This window comes from Molossus molossus, unplaced genomic scaffold, assembly GCF_014108415.1.
Source record: "Molossus molossus isolate mMolMol1 unplaced genomic scaffold, mMolMol1.p scaffold_m16_p_11, whole genome shotgun sequence".
In the NCBI taxonomy this organism is placed as follows: domain Eukaryota; kingdom Metazoa; phylum Chordata; class Mammalia; order Chiroptera; family Molossidae; genus Molossus; species Molossus molossus.
In genome coordinates, this window is record NW_023425346.1 from 83904055 (window position 1) to 83923932 (window position 19878).

Here is a 19878-nt window from a genome sequence, read left to right on the forward strand (position 1 = left end):
GTATGTTTGTGTCTATGCATGTATATAGATGTGTATATATACACGTATATCTCAAACATAAATGACACTACATTAAAAGAAAACCTATTTTCATTTAGGTAAGTTCTCCTTTTCCCTTAGCTTCAGTAGAAAACTATATATGTTGGAAGTTACAAAAAAATACCAGTCTAAAATTAATGTTTATTTTTCACCATACACACTCTAAAATTTCTTTCTACTTCAGTTGTACCTTCACCTGTAAATCCATACATGACCAAACGCAAGCATCCTTTAAGATTCAACTCAAATGCCACCTCTTCTTTGAAGCCTTCTCTGATCTCCCTAATGTTAACCACAGGGCATGCTGCATTCTTTCTTTAATGACACAGGCTTTTACTTGTGCTTTTTAAATTCTTCATTCAATTAATCATTCATTAATTCATCCATCCATCTGTCTATTAAACACATTTTTAAAGAACCTATGGACCTTGTGAATCTATACTATGTGCGGGGTATAATAATGGGCAAAAAAGATATAATCCTTGCCCTCATACGATGCACACAGTCTAGTTAGAAAGACAGACAATAATCAAATAAACATCCTAAACTGTTGTAAAATTGCAACAACAATAAACAGAGTGAAGGAGACACACTGTGCTGAGAAAGCTTATGAACAAGGCTTTGAACTTGTCAGGGGAAATACGACAATAAAGTGACAGATGAGCTCTCACTGAGGATGCATAGCTGGTATTGGATATAGAATCTTCCAAGCACAGAGAAGGATTAAGTAGGAGGAACTGGCTGGAGCATGGAGGACTGTGGTGCATGATGAAGCTGCTCCAGCAGATGGAGACCAGACCTGCAGGGCCTCCCGGGCCGTGGGAAGTCATTCTGTTCTTTATCCTGTGGGTTGGGGGCAAACACGGAGAGGTTTTAAAATCACTCTGTCTGAAAAATGGGGCTGTTGATATCCCTGTTTCTCCTCTACCTGAATTCTAAACCTCTCAAGAACGGAGGCAGTCTCGCACATTCCATGTCCTGTGTGATCTCTATCAGAGTGCCTCACTTAGAGCAGAGGTGAGTGGATATTGATAGCTGAGTGGGCGGTCATCCTGGGGCATTTTCTGAGAGCCCTCCACCTCTGGCCCAACCAGGACACTGGGCTGAAGCTGCAGAAAAGGTCTACCATTGCATCACTTTCTGAAAGGAAAAGAGAACACAAGCAGGATGCGTGTCCTCTCCCTTAGCTCATTCACACGAGTCCTCCACGTGGGGCGCCGAAATGATGTGCTGAGTCTTCCGCGGTAAACATTTTATTTCCCAGATGCCAGCCTTCTGGCCACGCTCTGATTTTTCCCCCTCGTGATGTTTCCATTTGCCCGTTCTGACTGTCACAGGAATGAACAATGCCCACATTTCCAGAGCCAGAAAGAAAACAGAATAGGCAATAAATCAAGAGTGGAAGTAGTGGTTCTGAATAAAATCAAGTTTCATGAGCAATTGGTAGGTTGTTCCTGTTTCCTTTCCGATTGGTTTTGTGGTGGAATGTGTGGGAGGCAACTGGTACGTTTTCTCCACCCACCTCCCTCTGATCGACCTGCTCACCCGCATCTCAGTGCTCAGAGACCCGCCGCACTTCTGTTTGTCTTACTGCAAACTGGGTGGTGGTTATAAACTATCAGTATGTATATATCAAGTTCCCCAAGAATGGCTTTTCCCCCCAGCTATCCGCACCTTGTCTGATGCTATGTTCTAAACAGAGTAAGTGTTCAGTTGCTGCTTGCTGATGAAAAGAAGAGTAGACTAAACTTTCTTTTCCTTTCAGCCAAAAAGGAGAAGGGGGTAAAAACTTTTCTGTCTCTCCTGGAAGATACACTCCACGAGGGCAAGTGGCACGTGTTTTGCTCCTCAGCAGATCTCCAGAAGTTAACTCAGTTCCTGGCATATGGTCAACTCAATAAATATTCTTTTTATTTATTAAATAAATAGTCTTGAATTACTAAATGGATAAATGAAATGTTTATTTAAAATAATTATTATGCCTCCCTAGTTGATAATCTTTTACTGTAAGGAACAGAAACCTATTGAGTATTCAAGTAATTAGACAGTTTCTTCAAAGGATAGGGCAGAATCTCATAGAACGAGGGACTGAGGGGAAACGCAACCAAACCTCAGAGGGATGGGAACCAGAGCTGCGGGCCATCTCAGGATGGACATGGTCTCTCACCTGTGCTTCTTTCTGCACCATCTCCATCTGCTCACCCATCTCTGTCCCCTCACCAGCTCCTGCTTTTTCCATCTCGTGCTTAAACTGGAAATCCCAAGGTTGCATCATAACTTCTCAGCCCCAGCAACCATCACCAAATAAATCAGACCCAAGGTACCTTAATCCCCTAGGACAGGAATTTGGTGGGCCCAGCTCCTCTCTTTTTGATCCAAAACATCACAAGTGATAAATCCCTGGCCAGTGAAAGAATTGGTTTTGCATCGCAAATGTAATCAGTGGTGCTCAGGATGAGGAGGGAAGACAGGGAGTCAAATATGATGACTATGTCTGTGACATATGTAGGGAAGAGATGGACAGAAGTTGTTTCTACACCATCTCACAACAAGCACTCCCCCGACATCCCTGACTGCTCGCTACTGTGTAGCTGCCTCCCATTGACCATGCTCCCTCTGGTCAACTGATTCAACAACAAATGGCATCCTGTTTTAGTAATAAGTGCTGGTCTTTGGTCTTGGGTTACTAGGCTTGGGTGTCTTTACAGGTCCCCGCTCAGTGTGTAATCCAACCCCCATGTGTACCTCACAGTTCAGTGAAAGTTCTAATTTTTCCAAGAACCACTAATAACTGATAAGTACCTTCAGAACCAGCCTCCTACTCCATCCAGTTCCTAGTTCTCTTCCAACCTAGTCTTACACCAAGTTACCAAAGCAGAAAGCAGCTGCTATTAGCCTTGTTAGTATGTTAGGGGTCACACCAGCAGAGGGACTGTAGGATTGTCACATGGAGTATCTAAGTGCCCATCACATGTGAGCCCATCATGATATCTATCTGTCAAGCATGAACAGGTCATGCAGGAAGAGTGATTAGCACATTAGTTTAGTGTGAAAGCCTTCCAGCTTCCTTCCCTTTCCACCTAAAGGGGTATCCTAATTATCCTGAGGCTACCAGAACACACCGTGCTTTTTAAGAAAGCTCAGGATATTATATATTTGATATCTGAAAAGCTTGACTTACACCTTCTATTCCCAGTAGGTGGAATTAAACAGAACCTTACATTTCCCAGAGCGTCAGAGGCAAACACAAATGTTCATTCTTTTTCTTCTAAGCTAAGTTTTTTCTTGAATCTGCCTAATTAAAATTTCTGTAATTTAGTCAAGAAGTGTTTTTTATAAGTAACCCTGGAAAAGACAAAATATCCAGACAGCTCAATATCTCATCATATGTTTCCCATTATTTTTTCTTTCTTTCTTTCTTTCTTTCTTTCTTTCTTTCTTTCTTTCTTTCTTTCTTTCTTAATTTATTTTTGTTACAGATGTTTCTCCTTTTATTCCCAATGACACCCTCCTCCCCATCCCCCCCACCCTGTACCCAGCTTTGTTGTCCATGTCCATCGGTTATGCGTACATGCTTATAAGTTCTGTGGTTTATCTCTTCCCTCCCCCCATTATTTTTTTGTTCACTTTCAAAATATGCAATATTTCTGGACTTATAATGATCCACTTAAATGTTAGGAAAAAATGTCACATTTTCCAAAAATTCTGACTGATGTTTGTTAAAATAAATTTGTAATTTTGATAAGTAAGAAAACTTTTCATAAAAAGTGTTCAGACAAAAGAGGAAAAGTAAACTATAAAAATTTTAAAAATCATGTTTTAAAATAATTTTAATAACCTGGGAAATATTCATTATAAGAAATTCATAGAGAAACGAATTGTTTCAAACTGTGTGCTGCCTACACAACTTCCTCACAGGTGTGACAAGATGCAGAAGAGGGAAAAAGCCTCAAAGGACACCAGTAATGACCCTCACTGGGTTGGGAATTTTAAGCATTTTTACTTTCTTCTATATAGTTTTTCTGTGTTTTCCAGATATTCTGCAATTTATATATATTATTTTATAAATATAATAGAGATGCCCTTTCTGAAATCATTTGACCTCTTAACATTTATACTTTTAAAATTACATATGACCGTCATACTCTGTATATATATGAAAAATGATTGTCACATGTAATTTTAGAAGTTTTCATATTATTAAAAATAGGCATGATATTTGTGCTGTATGTTGCTTTTCATTCACAGAAAAAATAAATGCAGGATTCCCCAAATGATATGTGTTCCCAAGTATGTGCTTCCTAGTTTTTACCTTTAGAAAACACAGCAAAGTTTCTGATCCATTTCCAAGTAGATTCATTTAAAAAGTTCATTCCATACCAGTCACATAATAGATGCGCTGTCTTGGGTCTTTCAGTCAGAGTTCTGAAAGGCGTTCTTGGAATATGCATGTACTTCTAGATTGCCTTTTCTTTCCAAATATCTCTATCTATAACACTGTGGTGCACTGTTCAAAATTCTTAAGGAGTTCAGTTTCTTCCTTTGGCATTGAAGGAGAAAGTGCTCCATTGACACGGCACTGGAAAAACAAATGGGCATTGATTCTGTGCAAAGGAATGGACCCTCTTTGCACAGCCTGGAGTGCAAAAGTAGGAGGAATCCGGACTCGGGATAAATAAACAAGGGCCTGTCACCGTTCGGACCAGTCGTTCTCCCAGCTGCTCTGTCCACTCCATTCCTTGGCAGTTAGTGAGTTAGGGGAAGACACTGTCTCCTCCTCTGTGTTTATGCACATCAGTCAGGGCTATTCTTGGTCCCTGGCTGAGGGACCAGTTTGAAAAACTGCTGCCTCCTATAGACAATATGGTTTCTAAGAGAAGCCAGCTTACCTGTGTAACTCAGGCCTAGATGACAGAGCCTATGAACTCATACTTCCTAGATGGACCTTTCTGTCTTTTCTTTCTAACACTCCTCCCTGAAATATTTGCATGCTCGCGTGACCAATGGTTGACTCGTAATATCCAACTCGGTAAAGGCACTATCAGGTAACGTGGATTTTAACGGACCCAGTCTTTTAAAAAATGTATGTTGTAACAGCTTGGTGGAATATAGTTAGCCTTAAAATGGAAACCAGGAGGTCTTTGTCCTTTTCTTTACCTGCTAATAACCAGCTTTGCAACTTGGTCAAGTCACTTCACCCCTCTGGATCCCAGTTTCCTCCGTGGTAAAGAGGAGTTTGTTGCTAAGGATCTCTAAGCTTCCTGTTTATTACAAAATTAACTACTTCTCATTTTTAAAACGTGTGGTGCCACAAAAAGGCCTGGAATCACCTTTCCCGGGAGATGAAGACGGTGGTTTGGAAGATTTGGGGGAAACAGCACTGTTGGTTTTGGAGTGAGCACAACACTCCTCGTGACGTATCTCCTGCACTTTTCAGTGCTCAGACAAGTCATGCCTGAGGACCCCTTCGCTGAAGAAGAGAGTTTCAGATGCCAACCTGGAAGGGAAAAAGGACTCTGGGATGCTGAAGTACATCAGACTGCAGGTATTGACACCTGGATCCGAAACATTCATGGAGCCCTAACAGGGAAGGGGCTCCAGATATCCTGGTTGCTAATGTTTGGGACCTACAGGGCCAACTGGCCAGGGTTGGCATAATGGTTTCTCTAATCGGTGAGCAAGAGTGCCACCAAGTGTGCAAAAAAAATATCCCTCCTTGCTAGACAGCCAACTGCCATTAAGACAGTGTTTGGGGATCTTGGCTGTAACCCTGCCTCTTCCCTCTCTCCCTCCACCAACAAAGCACATTTCCCACCCGTGTGTGCTGGCGGTGCTCACAGGTTTGGAATGACAGAGTCTGGGCTCGAACCCCACATCTGCCGCTCTAGCACTGGTCCTTGGGCAAGTTACCTAATGTCTCTCAGTCTTAGTTATAATCCTGTGAGGGATAATAATCTCAAAAGATTATTGCATGGATTAAATAAAATAGTAGATTTATCTACTTAGTCAGTGTTTGACACTTTGATATATTGTTATTACAACCTAGGCTCTAAATCGTAATACATTTCCCTAAGGGATAAAACTTTTTACAATTTTCTGGAAAGTGTTTAAAATGATGATTAAAGACCTAGACTTGGTTGGAATCTACAATGATTGCCTAAATTATCTGAAATCATGGATTAAATAAGATTTTTTTGAGCTAATCTGGGGCAATAACCACGAAGAATAATAGTATTTCGAAGGGAAAATCCCATCCGAATTTACACTGGCTTAGAAAACTAGCTTTCTAAATAGAACTCCTTTATAAATTAAAGGCTGCCTATAGTTTTCAGTGGAAATCAGCTCCTAATCAAAGCCCATCTGGACTTTTAGCACAGATATATTGGCTGGAGACTTTTTTTCCTAGAGCTGTACTTATTCCACAGTTTATTCCTTGGGTGTTTGCAAAGCAGTGTTTATGATGAAGGCATCATAAAATTGGTATGATTTTTTTTCTAATTATACACCAACTAATAAGATATAAAGCTTGTCATGCATTATGCCAACAATTATGCTCCGTTTTAGAACGTATTCTAAGGTCATTTAAGAAAAACAGAGAGAGGTGGCATTTTAGGTCCAGGGGGAGTAAAGCAAACAGTGACTTCAAAATCTTAAAGCTATGCTTTCCCTCCTTCCCCAGGTGATGAGCCTGTCGCCTGCTCCCTTATCGCTGCTCATCAAGGCAGCACCAATTCTGACAGAGGAGATGTATGGGGACATCCAGCCAGCTGCCTGGGAGCTCCTGCTCAGCATGGATGAGCACATGGCTGGGGCGGCAGGTAAGGAAAGACCACCTGGGATCCTGGTCCTGTGTCATACATCCTGGTGCTTAAATCTGAGAGATTCATTTATTCCATTTTGCACTCCTAGGTCAGAGGGACAGCAATTGCTAGAACTCTAAACAGAGCTGTGCACTATAGCAAGGCAGGCCTAGGTTCCATGTGCACTCTTCATTTTGATATCGGAGTAATGCATAAATGGCATTTCTCCCTTGCTAGTGGGACTGGGGTTCTTGTGGTGCTGCTGGAATAAGCATTTCTGAGGCCCCCATAGGAGGAGGAGATGTGGGAGAAAGCTTTATTTACGTGGACTTATATCTCTGGGTTTGCAACGTCCCTTTTCCCTTAAACCAGTACTGGGAAATATGTAGCTGGGGATTCAGCAGAGCTGGAAGCAAAGGCAGTGTCCAAAGGTTCTGTTCTATGCTGGAGCTGGGTCTGGCACAGCATCAGGCTAGGCACAGTCCATCCGTCTACCGTGTGGGGTCCACATGGCCATGAGCCCTGTGGGTGGGTGCAGTGGAGCTCGCCCTCTGCAACAAGAGCCCCAGGGCGCAGTGTGCAAGAGAGGGACTCCTTTGTTTAGGCGCTTACATATCTCAATTTCTCATGCTTGCAGTGGCCACAGCTGCTCTGGCCAATGACCTGTTCCCAGGTATGACTGACAGGCAAGTAGCTTCCCTATGTCACCCAGACTTTACTGGGCATGCCTACAATGTGTGCCTTCCCTTTGCTCCTTCTCTGTTCATTCACAACCAGGTTATTTACAATGGTTTCATGTTCACGAAATACTTTGCACAGGAGCAGTGTGTCTCTCTCAAGGTGTCTCTCCCAATCTGCAGAGAATGGTTTTCCCCAGACCTACATTTTCACTATAATTCACAAAAGATTAAATTCTTCCTTTTCTTTGATTTCCCATGGACCACCATCATTCACCTTCTTAAATCTTATGCGAGCAATGTTCTATATCCAAATTGCAATATCAAAACAAATTTGTTGAAATTTAAGTGGCATGTTCAAAGACACATAGCTAGTAAATGGCAGATGCAAAATGTAGGCTCTTCACTTTTTTCCTGCTTTTTGAATATATCTCTTTAGTTTTATATATTTATTTGAATTGCAAAATACACATGGTAAAAATTCAAATACTATAAAAGTGTATGAAGCTAAAAGTGTCACCCTTTTTCCTATGACTCCCAGTGCCACCCCAGAGGCAAAAAAAAAAAAAAAAAAAAAAATTTATTTGAAATGCTTTATTAGCCTATGAAGAAAAAAAAATAGAGTTTCATCATTTTGGGGGAAATAAGAAAGTGTCTCAGGACCCTTCTAGGTACACTAGGCATATGTTTGTATATAAGTATATATGTCTGTATTACATGTTTCCTTTTTCACACAAATAGGACAAAACCATTTGCACTTTGCATTTTAATCTATGTCTATCTAGGGAACCATTTTTCTAATTTTAAGAGTTTATTTGAGCCAGAATAATTCAAATTGAGCAGTGCCAAATCGGAGCTCAGGGAGAGACTTTTATAGAGAAAAGACAGAAGCAAAGTAAGACAGTTGTTGATTGGCTACAGCTTAGAGCCCAGTTGGTTTTCCTTGGCCTATTGGTTTATAACCTGAGGCATTTCCAGACTTAGATGTTGGTGTGTTTACAAAGGCTGCCACAGAATCGGGGCCTCATCTGCCTAATGGCTCCTTCTTCAACCAATTTAACAATTTCCCCCTTCTGGTCACCTTCTCATACATGAGGGAGTGATAAAAAATGTGGTATCAGTACCGTTTTCAGTCACCATCAGAGTTAAGTTGCTTTGTGTTGTTGTGAAGCTCATAGTTATGTTGTCGATGCACCGAAGCACTGTTTTTGCTGCTCCTCTCGTTGTTCACCTCGTTCCTGTCTCTCCAAGCAGTGAGCCCATCTGATGTGCTGTGATGGCTGTGAGGACACATGTCTGAGAGACAGCACACCAGGGGCCCACAGTGATAACGTTCAGGAGGATAATACCAACAGACCGAAGGATACTCCTTAGCTGGGGCCCCCATGAACCAAACCAGGGGTATCAAATAAATCCAGGAATGTACCTGAAAGGGCTGGAGCCCATTGGCTTGCTTGTTAACTTATTGCATTTGCTACAACACAGACTCATCTTTGTTCAGACAATAAGTAATTCTATTACCAAATTCTAAATAATTCTAAAACCACTTTAGCAAGAAACATTAGGGACGTTTGTTGTGCAGCTGTGGCCTCAGCAGTAGATTCAGCGATAGTTGCCAGAGTTCAGCTGTGTTAACAGAGAGAAAAAACAAATAGTGAGCCCTGGCCGGTTTGGCTCAGCGGTTAGAGAGTCGGCCCACAGTCCAGAGAGACCCGGGTTCGGTTCCCGCTAAGGGCACGTACCTGGGTTGTAGTTTGTCCCCAGCCCTGGTTGGGTCGTGTGGGAGGCAGCCACTCGATGTGACCCTTTCTCCCTTTTACGTCGATGTTTCTCTCTCTCTCCCCCTCTCTATCTGAACAACAACAACAACAAAAAATGCAAAAATGTCCTCAGGTGAGGATAAAAAACAAAACAAAACAAAAAAAAAAACACAGATATATAAACCAATGGAATAGAATAAAGAGCCCAGAAATAAATCCTCGCTTATATGGTCAATTCACACATATATGACAGCCAGTGTGGTTCAGTTGGTTGAATGTCATCCCATGCACTGAAATGTCACCAGTTCAATTCCCGGTAAGGGCACATGCCCAGGTTGCAGGTTTGATCCCCAGTCAGGGTTCATACAGGAGCCACCAACTGGTGCTTCTCTCTCACATTGATGTTTCTTTCTCTCACTCTCCCTTTCTCACTCTCCCTTTCTCTGTAAAATCAATAAAAACATATTTTATAAAAATAAAAAAAAATAGTGAAAAGACAAAAGAAATAAAGGTTTCATATTCACTCAAAAGAATGAGGATCTTTGTCTGTGATCTTGGGAGAGTTGGTCACTTTTTCTGGGGAGGAACCTCCTCGTCAACTTTAATTTTAGATAGCCCTGCTGTGCAGTTCCAAGAATTTGGAGATCTTTTCAGTTGGAGGATGCGGAACCAACGTCCAAGTCCCTGAAGTTTGGCTGCCTTCTGGGTAGTGAGGAAGACCTAATACGGTTCATTTCAAACAGGTTCAGGGACAGTCTGGAACCTGGGAAAAGAAGTGGAAGCATTAGTTAGAAGAGGGGTGGCCAGATATTCGAGGAAACGGGAAGAATTTGGGATCCAGTTTGGTGTACAGATATATAATAAAACCTCAAAGACAATGGATAGGGCTAGAATCTGATATCCACAAGGTTATATTATAATTTTTTACTGAAACAATTTTTTTCATCAACAATCATCTTTAGTTCTATCAAAGACAATAAGAAAGGGCATATTAATTTGTTTGCAAAATAAGTGTTGCCTTGCCTGGCTGGTGTAGCTCAGTGGTTGAGCATCGACCCATGCACCAAGAGGTCGCCAGTTTGATTCCGGGTCAGGGCACATGCCCAGGTTGTGGGCCAAATCCCCAGGCGGGGGGTGGCAGGAGGCCAATCAATGTTCTCTCTCATCAATGTTTCTAACTCTCTCTCCTTTTCCCTTCCTCTCTAAAATCAATAAAGAAAAAAAAATTTTTTTTAAAGATAAACTCCCAGAATTTGTATCTCAAGAATGGCTCTGGATTCCTAGAGACCAGGTAGAACATTTACATCTCAAAGGCACAGAAGGGATATAAATTTCTTCAAGAAAGGCTTTGTTTCCTAAATCCAGATTATTTATAACATCTGCACGCCTTTCTAGATAAATAGGGGAGGTCTGAGATTTGAGTATTGGTGAAAAGGGTAAGTGGGCTTTGAATTGTTTCTGTTCTTGTAAAGACTTAATTTTTCAGACAAGTAGACTTGTTTTAATTTCTCAAAGAATTGAGTTGCAAAAGACTTGAACTCATTTATCCAACTACATGCTCTGCAGTTGGCTTCTTTATGTCGGAATGATGTTCAACTAAGATGAAATTCAAAGATTCCTATATTCTAGATTTAGAGCTGTGTTTCTTTGAAATGTTTTGGTAAATCCTTCCAAAGTAGCTTCAGAATGTTTTTCTTTCCCTCTGGCTAATAGTTTCTTTTAGCTTAGGGGCAAAGGTTGAAAAAATTATTGTATCAGGCTCTGCATATCAGCTTCCTATTTGGCCAACTTCTGAAGGTAAACTACTTAAAAATATATTTTCTTAATTCTTTCAAATATCTTGTCAGGCTTCAGCCGGGAAAAACAGAAAATATTTCTGGCAATATTGAACTACCCCATAGACACAAGGAGGCTCCCCAAAAGTTACTACCCTCCCAAGATCCAGAGCTGCTCCCAAAGATAACCAAAAGAAAGAAGGACTCGTACAGTTCCCATGAGGGCTGACAACAGGGGAACCCTCGCCTCAGAGGGAGTGGAGTCACATTTCTGTCAGGCTGTGTTTTGGGGAGGCCCAGGTTGATGTCTGCAAAGCCCAATTCTCAGGACATAAATCAAGACAAACAAGAAGGAAGAAGGCAGTGGTCGTCCCTGGGAGAGAAAAGATCAATAACCATTGTTTTTTCCTGCCAATCTGAATTTTTAAAGAAAGGGACAATGTGAAATTGTCCCTTTCTCTCTCAACCAGCACTACAGATACAGATCTGGGAAAGCCGACTTTGGTAAAAATTCATACCCTTTGCTGACTCCTGCCGGTCTTCACAGGATGAAGTCAAGGCTCCAGAGTGAGGGGTCCCCCGGCAGGTTTCAACCCAATCACCAAGAACTGTAGAGGAGGAAAAATTATTTTCCTGGCTGAGACCACTTTTTCTCTTGGGTCCCTCATAAATGGATAAGCTTATCCAGGATGGATTAAAGTTCTCCACTGTAACCACTGTAATTCAGGATTATCTTTGGTATGGTTAGCCTACTTAAAACAAAATCGTTTTCACCTGAGGCCCCACACTGGATCCCATCCAGATTAGGCGAGACCCAGTCCAGTTTTTAAGTCTGACCCAATCCAACCCTGGCCAGTTTCTGGATCCAGTCCAGAAAAAGAAACGCTTCATTAAATTCTGAAAGCTCATAGCATAAAAACTGAGATAAGTTAAATGATGTTTTGAGGTTCTAAGGAAAAGCACAAGAGACATTTTAAATTATATTTGTATAATTGCCACTGGCTCCTTCATCTCTGCTATAGAATGTATTTATACATCTCATTACTCATTAGCTTTATAACTTATGACACCTGACCTTTCTCTTACTGACATTTATATTTTCTGGAAATTAAAAATGAGGCAGAAATAGTAATATAATTTATGAAATCTCTTTCAGTTTCTCAATCTCTTCTATCTCTAGGAAGGGTAGATGTTTCTAATGGAGACTCTCAAGTGGATTTTATTTTTAACACAACTGATATGAGACAGTTTTTAGTGGACATTTTTATGTTTTGTCCAAGGGTCATTGTAAGATGCCTCTGGCCATTTCCTAAACAGGATATTTCAACATGCACTTTTCTTCTTTCGTTTGCTTCCTCTGGCATTCACTTTTCACCGTGAGCCAAAGACAACTTTGCATAGAATGAGTTATTCTTTTGAAATGCCACGCTGTCTGCTGCCCTCACCCCAGATGTTAGGGGACTGCGGGTGGCACATAAGATGATGTTTGGTTTCCAGTGGCGGAAACAAGGTTGGCTCTTGCGGATGCTGGTGGCCTGGCTCCATGAACTCGGGAGTCATTTTCAGGAACTGGGATTTCAGGAGCTGGGAGCAATTCCCCCTTCTTTCCATCCCCAGGAACCGAGCAAAATGAAAAGATGTGTAGCTGATGACTTGTTGACTGTCTCTAGCTGCCATGTTCCTGCTGTGTGCGGTGAAAGTCCCCGAGGCTGTGTCGGACATGCTGATGTCGGAGTTCCACCACCCAGAGACGGTGCAGAGGCTGAACGCCGTCCTCAAGTTCCATACGCTCTGGAGGTTTCGCTACCAGGTCTGGCCCCGGATGGAGGAGGGAGCACAGCAGATTTTTAAGGTGAGGGATCCTTCCCACGTGGGAATTAGATTAGCAAACCCAACCCAGGGCTTGTTGAAATCCCTGAACCTCAAGTCCACAGTATATGGTCTAAGAGATGCTTCTTTTTTTTTTGGATTATATAAGTAAGCCTATTTTATCTATGAATGAATTATTGTTTAAAAAAAATGAAATGTAGAAGAACATACTATAAGCATATGTAGGCCCTATAAACCTCAAGATATCACTGCCATCCCCAGAGGTGAACACTTCAAACCGGTGTATAATCATCCAGACAGTTTGCTATATATACACAAACAGACGTTTTTTGGAGGATGGGTTGATTAACAAAAATAGACATCATTTAGCTGAAACCCTTCATTTTATTAAGGAGTAAACCAAGCCCTAGAGAGGTTCATCCTATGCTCTATAACATCCTGTGCTCTATAAGATTATGTCATAATTATACTTCCACTCATTCAGCTTGTTCTTCATCTTACCTCATTTTTCTGGTCTCAACCAACAGATCCCGCCTCCCAGTATAAACTTCACCCTGCCCTCACCAGTGCTTGGGATGCCATCGGTCCCAATGTTTGACCCGCCGTGGGTCCCTCAGTGCAGCGGGAGTGTCCAGGACCCCATTAATGAAGACCAGTCTGTGAGTAGTAGGCACTTTCTTCCCCCCAGGCTTCATGGTTGTCCATGTAAGAGAGAAGAACAATGAATGTGTTCGTTTGTTCATTTGTTGTCATAAGAACATAACAACAACACAGGAAATCAGTTATAAAAGGTCTTTTGTTCTTGTGAATAGAATAGAAGGAACTAACATCTGGATGGTTTGCAGACCTCCAGGCCAGCATGGTTTTGTTTTATAGTCAAAACAGCAGTCACCTTATAAAGCTATTAGGCATTGATTTCTTAGCCAAAGGTAATACTTTTGCCTCTGTTTATTATAAAACAAACATTTTAAACTTATAGCACATAAGCTACCTAAAAGTTAATGATATCGACCCTGGATGTAAACAAAAAAGGACTAAGTTGGCAGCTCTGTTTCCTTGTTTTGACCTGAACCCACTCTTCATCTTGTTGGTCACCAGTGTCATAGTCACAGACATCACTCTGAGGCCACAGGTGTTAGGCTACCCTAATAGAACACTACTATATGTAATGTAATTTATAAGCAACTAAGTTTAGAACAGTCTCTTTATAATGAACCAAGTATACAGGTCTTTTGAAAAAATTATTCAAAGACTTTTTCACCTGTTGAATAGCATTTTTCCAAATTATAAGAAGAATGTTGAAAATGTTTTAAATAAAGCAAAAATAGGGGAAAAAAATACACATCACTTTGCACAAACCCATGATTATAAAATCATAGGATTTAGGGCAATTGCTATATAAATATTAAAGATTTTTGATACATTGCACAATGTCCCCAGGAAGGTTCTACCATTTTACTCATGTACAGTAGACTAGGAAAGCACCTCTTCATTCAAATTAACTAGTGTTCTTTTAAAAATGCCATTGTGAGTGAAAAAAAAAGAACATTATTTTGCTGTTTTTATTCCCACTTGTTAAAAAAGTTAGCTGAATACATGAGGTTAAGTTAAACATTCTGCATATCATACATTTTCTAGGCATTATAGTTTCCTGTGGGGAACAGTTTGTTTTAACTCTACCTATCAAAATCTTTTCTTTTAGTTCTTTTGCATACAGTACCTTTGTATCTGATGACTTTCATGCCAAAGAGAAAGGCACACTGGTCCTTCCCCCATATGTTCAGTCATTTCATCACCTGAACCACTGCCATGAGGATCTTTTATTTTTCTCCCATACAGATGATGGATTCATTCTTCATTCTACGTTCCCAGTGAATTTCAAACCAAGTCCCCTGGTTAAACTGTCTTAGCCCCTGACTCTGAAAATAAATAGCCATTTGGCCCATCAAATGCCCTAACTTGCTTTTGTGCCCATCATTATAGGAAACCGTTAGTCTTAGGTTAAGATCCTGCTTAAAGGGGACTTCGATGAATGCAGCCCTTTAGAAGAGTGACCAACACCTCCTGTCTGGTCCTAAAATCCTAAATGACCACTGGCAACAAACAGATGTGGAATCACTATTACACAGAGACATTGTTTTATATTGGTAGCAAAGAACTCCTGTGATCACTGCCTTGTTCTGAGGCCACTGACTTTGTCCCAAAGCTCTCGGAATTTGTCTGAGCATAAACATCGTGATTAAGGCACAGATAGCATGGTCATTATGCAGAGTGAATGTTTTCTCCTTTATTGTGTCCTTATCTGTTATGCCTCAGCTGCTAATAAAGAGTCAAATTTTAGCCCTGGTCGGTTTGGCTCAGCGGTTAGAGCATCGACCTGCGGTCCAGAGAGACCCGGGTTCGGTTCCCGCTAAGGGCACGTACCTCGGTTGCAGTTTGTCCCTGGCCCTGGTTGGTCGTGCGGGTGGCAGCCACTCGATGTGTCCCTTTCACGTCGATGTTACTCTCTCTCTCTCTCTGTGTTCCTCTCTCTCCCTCCCACTCTATCTGAAAAAAAGTGGAAAAATATCCTCAGGTGAGGATAAATTAAAAAAAAAAAAAAAAAGAGTCAAATTTTACATTCAACTTATAACACCATCCACTCTCATAATGTTCATCAGTAACTTTGTTTCTATGAATATTGTTAAATATTCAGTGTATCACTGTATTTATCTACAAATATTATGTATTTACACTGTGGTACATACTTGAAGTTAAAAAAATTAAATAAATTACCTAAATAATTGGCTTTATATGAAAGGTAGATATCTTTCCTCCCCCTTTCCATGACTCTGACTTTCTCTTTTATTAACCTTATGAAATAAATGAGCTTCATTTAAAACCAGTTCAAAAAACATTTGGAAAGAGAATATTAAAATTCATTGGATTTTTATGTTCAAAGACTGATCATTGATAACCCCCCAAATCCTAAAGGTGAAATGGGATTTTCTTGGAAATTACAGACATTTTTGAAGAATTGTTCTGATTGCGTGAAAAAGAATAGCCTAGTTATACCAACCTGGGAACTTAGTAGAAAACAAGTAAATCTCCAGGAAATTAGATCATGGAGGCACTAACATTTACTGAAAACAGAGTACCACGTTTGTGTAATTCATTGGAACACTCTGTATGCTTGTGACCTTACAGAAGGGTTGCTATTAAATAGACTTGCCTTCATGTCTCCATAGAAATCCTTTTCAGCCCGGGCTGTGTCGCGCTCCCATCAAAGGGCTGAGCATATCTTAAAGAACTTGCAACAGGAGGAAGAGAAGAAACGCCTGGGTCGGGAAGCCAGCCTCATCACCGCCATCCCCATCACCCAGGAGGCTTGCTACGAGCCCACCTGCACACCTAACTCAGAGCCAGAGGAAGAAGGTGCTCTCTACACATGAGTTCTTGGGGGGCTGAGTCACAGGAAAGGAAAAGACTTGCCTTAAATAAACACTGATAATTTTATATGGAATGAGGTGATATGCTCCCTCTATGTCTCTCTGACCCCCTGACGCTATCCAAAGAAAGAGAAAAGTTTTTGTTTTCTAAGTTATTACAGTCAGCCTGTTTCAAGAGGAGAATGTTAGCCCCACTGAACGAGCCAATATGAAAATGGACCCAGCAGTGATTGTGATTCAGGGAACAGCTGAGTCTAGTGTTTAAAGGAGATGCAGTTTCTTTCATCACTAAAAAACAGATCATCTATTTACTACCTTCAACCTTCAGAAGTGCAGACAATTTGTTGGTTGGTATCAGAAAATGACTTAGGAACCATTCTAAAATCCATGATTCTCTGCCCTGTTTCAGTGGAATCTTTGGGAGAATTTCGTCTTCCTGTAGATACATTTTTCCTTTTCTAAGTACACTTCAAATTGTTTGAGCTTCATGCCCTGAGAGCACTATACCCTTGTGATGGAAGTACAACTATATTTGTGATGATAACCTATTTTGTTATGAAACCAAGTTCACGTTCCTCATTTTCTTTGCTAGTAGAAGAAGTCACCAATCTGGCATCCCGCCGACTGTCTGTCAGTCCATCCTGTACCTCCAGCACTTCCCACAGGAATTATTCCTTCCGCCGAGGGTCAGTCTGGTCGGTGCGTTCAGCTGTCAGTGCCGAAGGTGTGTACTCTTGCAAATGTAACATTTATTCCTCATGACTTGTGGGCTTTAAAATATTTTCCAGTTAACATTATCTCTCTTCACGACACTACACTGCCTTCATTAAATAACTTGCTTCATGACTTGAAGTTCTAAAAAATTATTGGATTGAGTGGTTAGCCTAAAAATATATATAAACATTTTACCCAACAATTGTCCCTTATATGTTGGCTCTGTTTTAATTACATTTCAGGTGGTCGTGTTGCTGAGAGTTTGGTAAACATTATTCTATCCGGTTAACAGTTTTAACTCCTGGCTACATATTATAATCAACCAGAGAACTTTTAAAAAATGCCCAAGTCACACCCAGGACCAAATTGGAATCTCTAAGGGTGGGACCCACACATCAGTATTTTAAAAATCTACTCAAGATATTCCAGTGTGTGGCCAAGACCCAGTAGGATGCTTTAAGATGCTGTTCTGGAATAATTAAATAACCAAAGGAAGCCCAAAGCTCATGCTACTCCTGTAATGAAATCCGATTCCAGGGGGCCATGGGATGCTCTTCAGTCCCAAGAATGTAAAACATCTGCTTCGCTAATGACGAGCAGCTTCATGATTATACGAATCTCATCACTGATTTATAAAGTCATCAAAAAGTTGTACAGAAATTATGCTTCATGGCTGCACAAATCTTATGACCATTTTATAAAGTCGTATTAAAAAGTTGTGTAGAAACCAATGGTTCTCAACTCTTGACTGCACAACCCTGGGGAACTTTAAAAAAATGACCAATCAATGCTAATTAATCACAACTTATGGAGATGGAGCCCAAGGCACATGTATATTTTTTATGACATCTCTGTTGAGATATAATTCACATACCATAAAATTCATTCTTTTAAAGTACGTAAATACAGCGGCTATTAGTATGCTCGGTTTGGTTTACAATCATCACCATTATCTGATTTTAGAATATTTTGATCATCCCACAAAGAAACCCATTAGCAGTCATTTCATACCTACTACTTCCCCAAACCCTTGGCAAGAAATAATGTTTCTATTTCTATGGATTTTCCCTTTCTCTACATTTTATATAAATGAAATCATATAATATGTGGCCTTTTGTGACTGGATTCGTTGACTCAGCAAACTTTTTTCAAGTTGTCGCATGTATCACTTCTTCATTTCTTTTTATTACCGGATAATGTTCCATTATATGGATATGCCACATTTTATCAGTTCACCAGTTAGTGGACATTTGGGTTGTTTATACTTTGTGGCTATTATTCATTATGCTGCAATGAACAGTTATGTGCAAGTTGTATGAGAAAAACGACCGAACTCTTTTCATAGTGGCTGTATCATTTTACCTTCCTAACGAAAACGATGAGGGTTCCAGTTGCTCCACGTCCTTGAATAGCCAACATGATCTTGGAAATGAAGAACAAAGTTGGAAAACCCACATTTTCCAATTTCAAAGCTTAACTATAAACCTACAGTAATCGGGATTCTGTGGAATTGGCATAAGGGTTGACTTGCAGATCAACTGAATAAATGTGAACAACCAGAAGGAAACCATTACATTTGTATTGGCTTCATGTTTGAAAAGAGTACCAGGAAAATTCAACGGAGAAAGAATGGTCTCTTCAACAAATGGTGCTGGGCTATCTATACACCAACGGAGGTTAAATGAGTAGGCCTTCACTGAGGAGTGTTGTTGCATTAGAATGACAATACTAAAAAATAGCACCTCGATTGTGTCTCCCGCTTCAGATGAGGAGCACACCACTGAACACACACCAAACCACCATGTGCCTCAGCCCCCACAGGCAGTGTTCCCAGCATGCATCTGTGCAGCAGTGCTCCCCATCGTTCATCTTATGGAGGACGGGGAGGTGCGGGAAGATGGAGTAGCAGGTATGATTTTACTAGTAAACCCAAAATACTTAAGCTGTTCCTTGGTGTAGGACAGTAGGGTGTTCTTGAAGATATTAACTAACGCCATATGTTGAGTGGTTTTATGCATGTATTATAGTTATAGATTTATAACTGCACTAACACCATCACTTTCTCCACCTCTTCCTCCACACCTAGTTGGGTCCAAGAGCATTGTTTGTGACAAGAGAACAGAACAACACTTATTTGGCTATGTGGCAATCAAATAGTAATTTTGGACACCTTAGAAATCTTAGCTATTAGCTTGACATCATTAATGCCATCTTTCTCATGTCTTCCTTTTTTAAGGCTGAATGCTAGTCCATTATATACCACAAATGTATTCTTTACGATAGCAATGCTAATACCGAAAAACCACCCTATACTTGTTTGTTACCTTTTCTTTACAGGTTCAAATGTTCAGAAACGAGAACAAATATTTACCTTTCAATAGAAAATCAGTTCACAGAACTTTTTTAAGGCAGAAAAAGAAAAACTAATTAAAGCTTAGTAAATTGTTTGAATACTTTATCTAATAGGTTTATTTCCATTAAGACAAGTAGTCAATTTTCTTTCTCTTTTAAAGTGAGTGCTGTGGCCCAACAAGTCTTGTGGAATTGTCTAATTGAAGATCCATCAACAGTTCTTCGACATTTTCTGGAGAAACTGACCATCAGCAATAGACAAGTAAATTCCTCGTTTTTATGTAGCGTGAGTGTGTGTTTGAACACTGTTAAAAGCAAGCAATGGACTTTATAGTACTGTCTGTGCAGGCAACATCAATGTCTTCTGATAATGACAAGGATTAGCAATATTAAACTTTGCTGTTTTCTTTCTAATTTCTTCATTAACTGATGTCTCCATAGTATAGGTATACTGCTAATGGTGACCCTAAGACAGGGATAGATTCTCATTTTTTTTTTATCCT

At 40.5% G+C, this 19878-nt stretch overlaps 1 protein-coding gene across 3 annotated transcripts in view; it reads left to right on the forward strand.

The window, feature by feature from the left end:
• Window positions 1–19878, forward strand: part of UNC80 (unc-80 homolog, NALCN channel complex subunit) — a 217818-nt gene that overhangs the window by 133260 nt on the left and 64680 nt on the right. For all 3 annotated transcript variants that reach the window (XM_036254642.1, XM_036254641.1, XM_036254643.1), the window contains 8 exons: window positions 5477–5584; window positions 6719–6857; window positions 12722–12903; window positions 13409–13540; window positions 16109–16295; window positions 16902–17033; window positions 18789–18932; window positions 19537–19637. In XM_036254642.1, coding sequence (XP_036110535.1) covers window positions 5477–5584; window positions 6719–6857; window positions 12722–12903; window positions 13409–13540; window positions 16109–16295; window positions 16902–17033; window positions 18789–18932; window positions 19537–19637 — 1125 coding nt within the window. The remainder of the gene's footprint in view (window positions 1–5476; window positions 5585–6718; window positions 6858–12721; window positions 12904–13408; window positions 13541–16108; window positions 16296–16901; window positions 17034–18788; window positions 18933–19536; window positions 19638–19878) is intronic.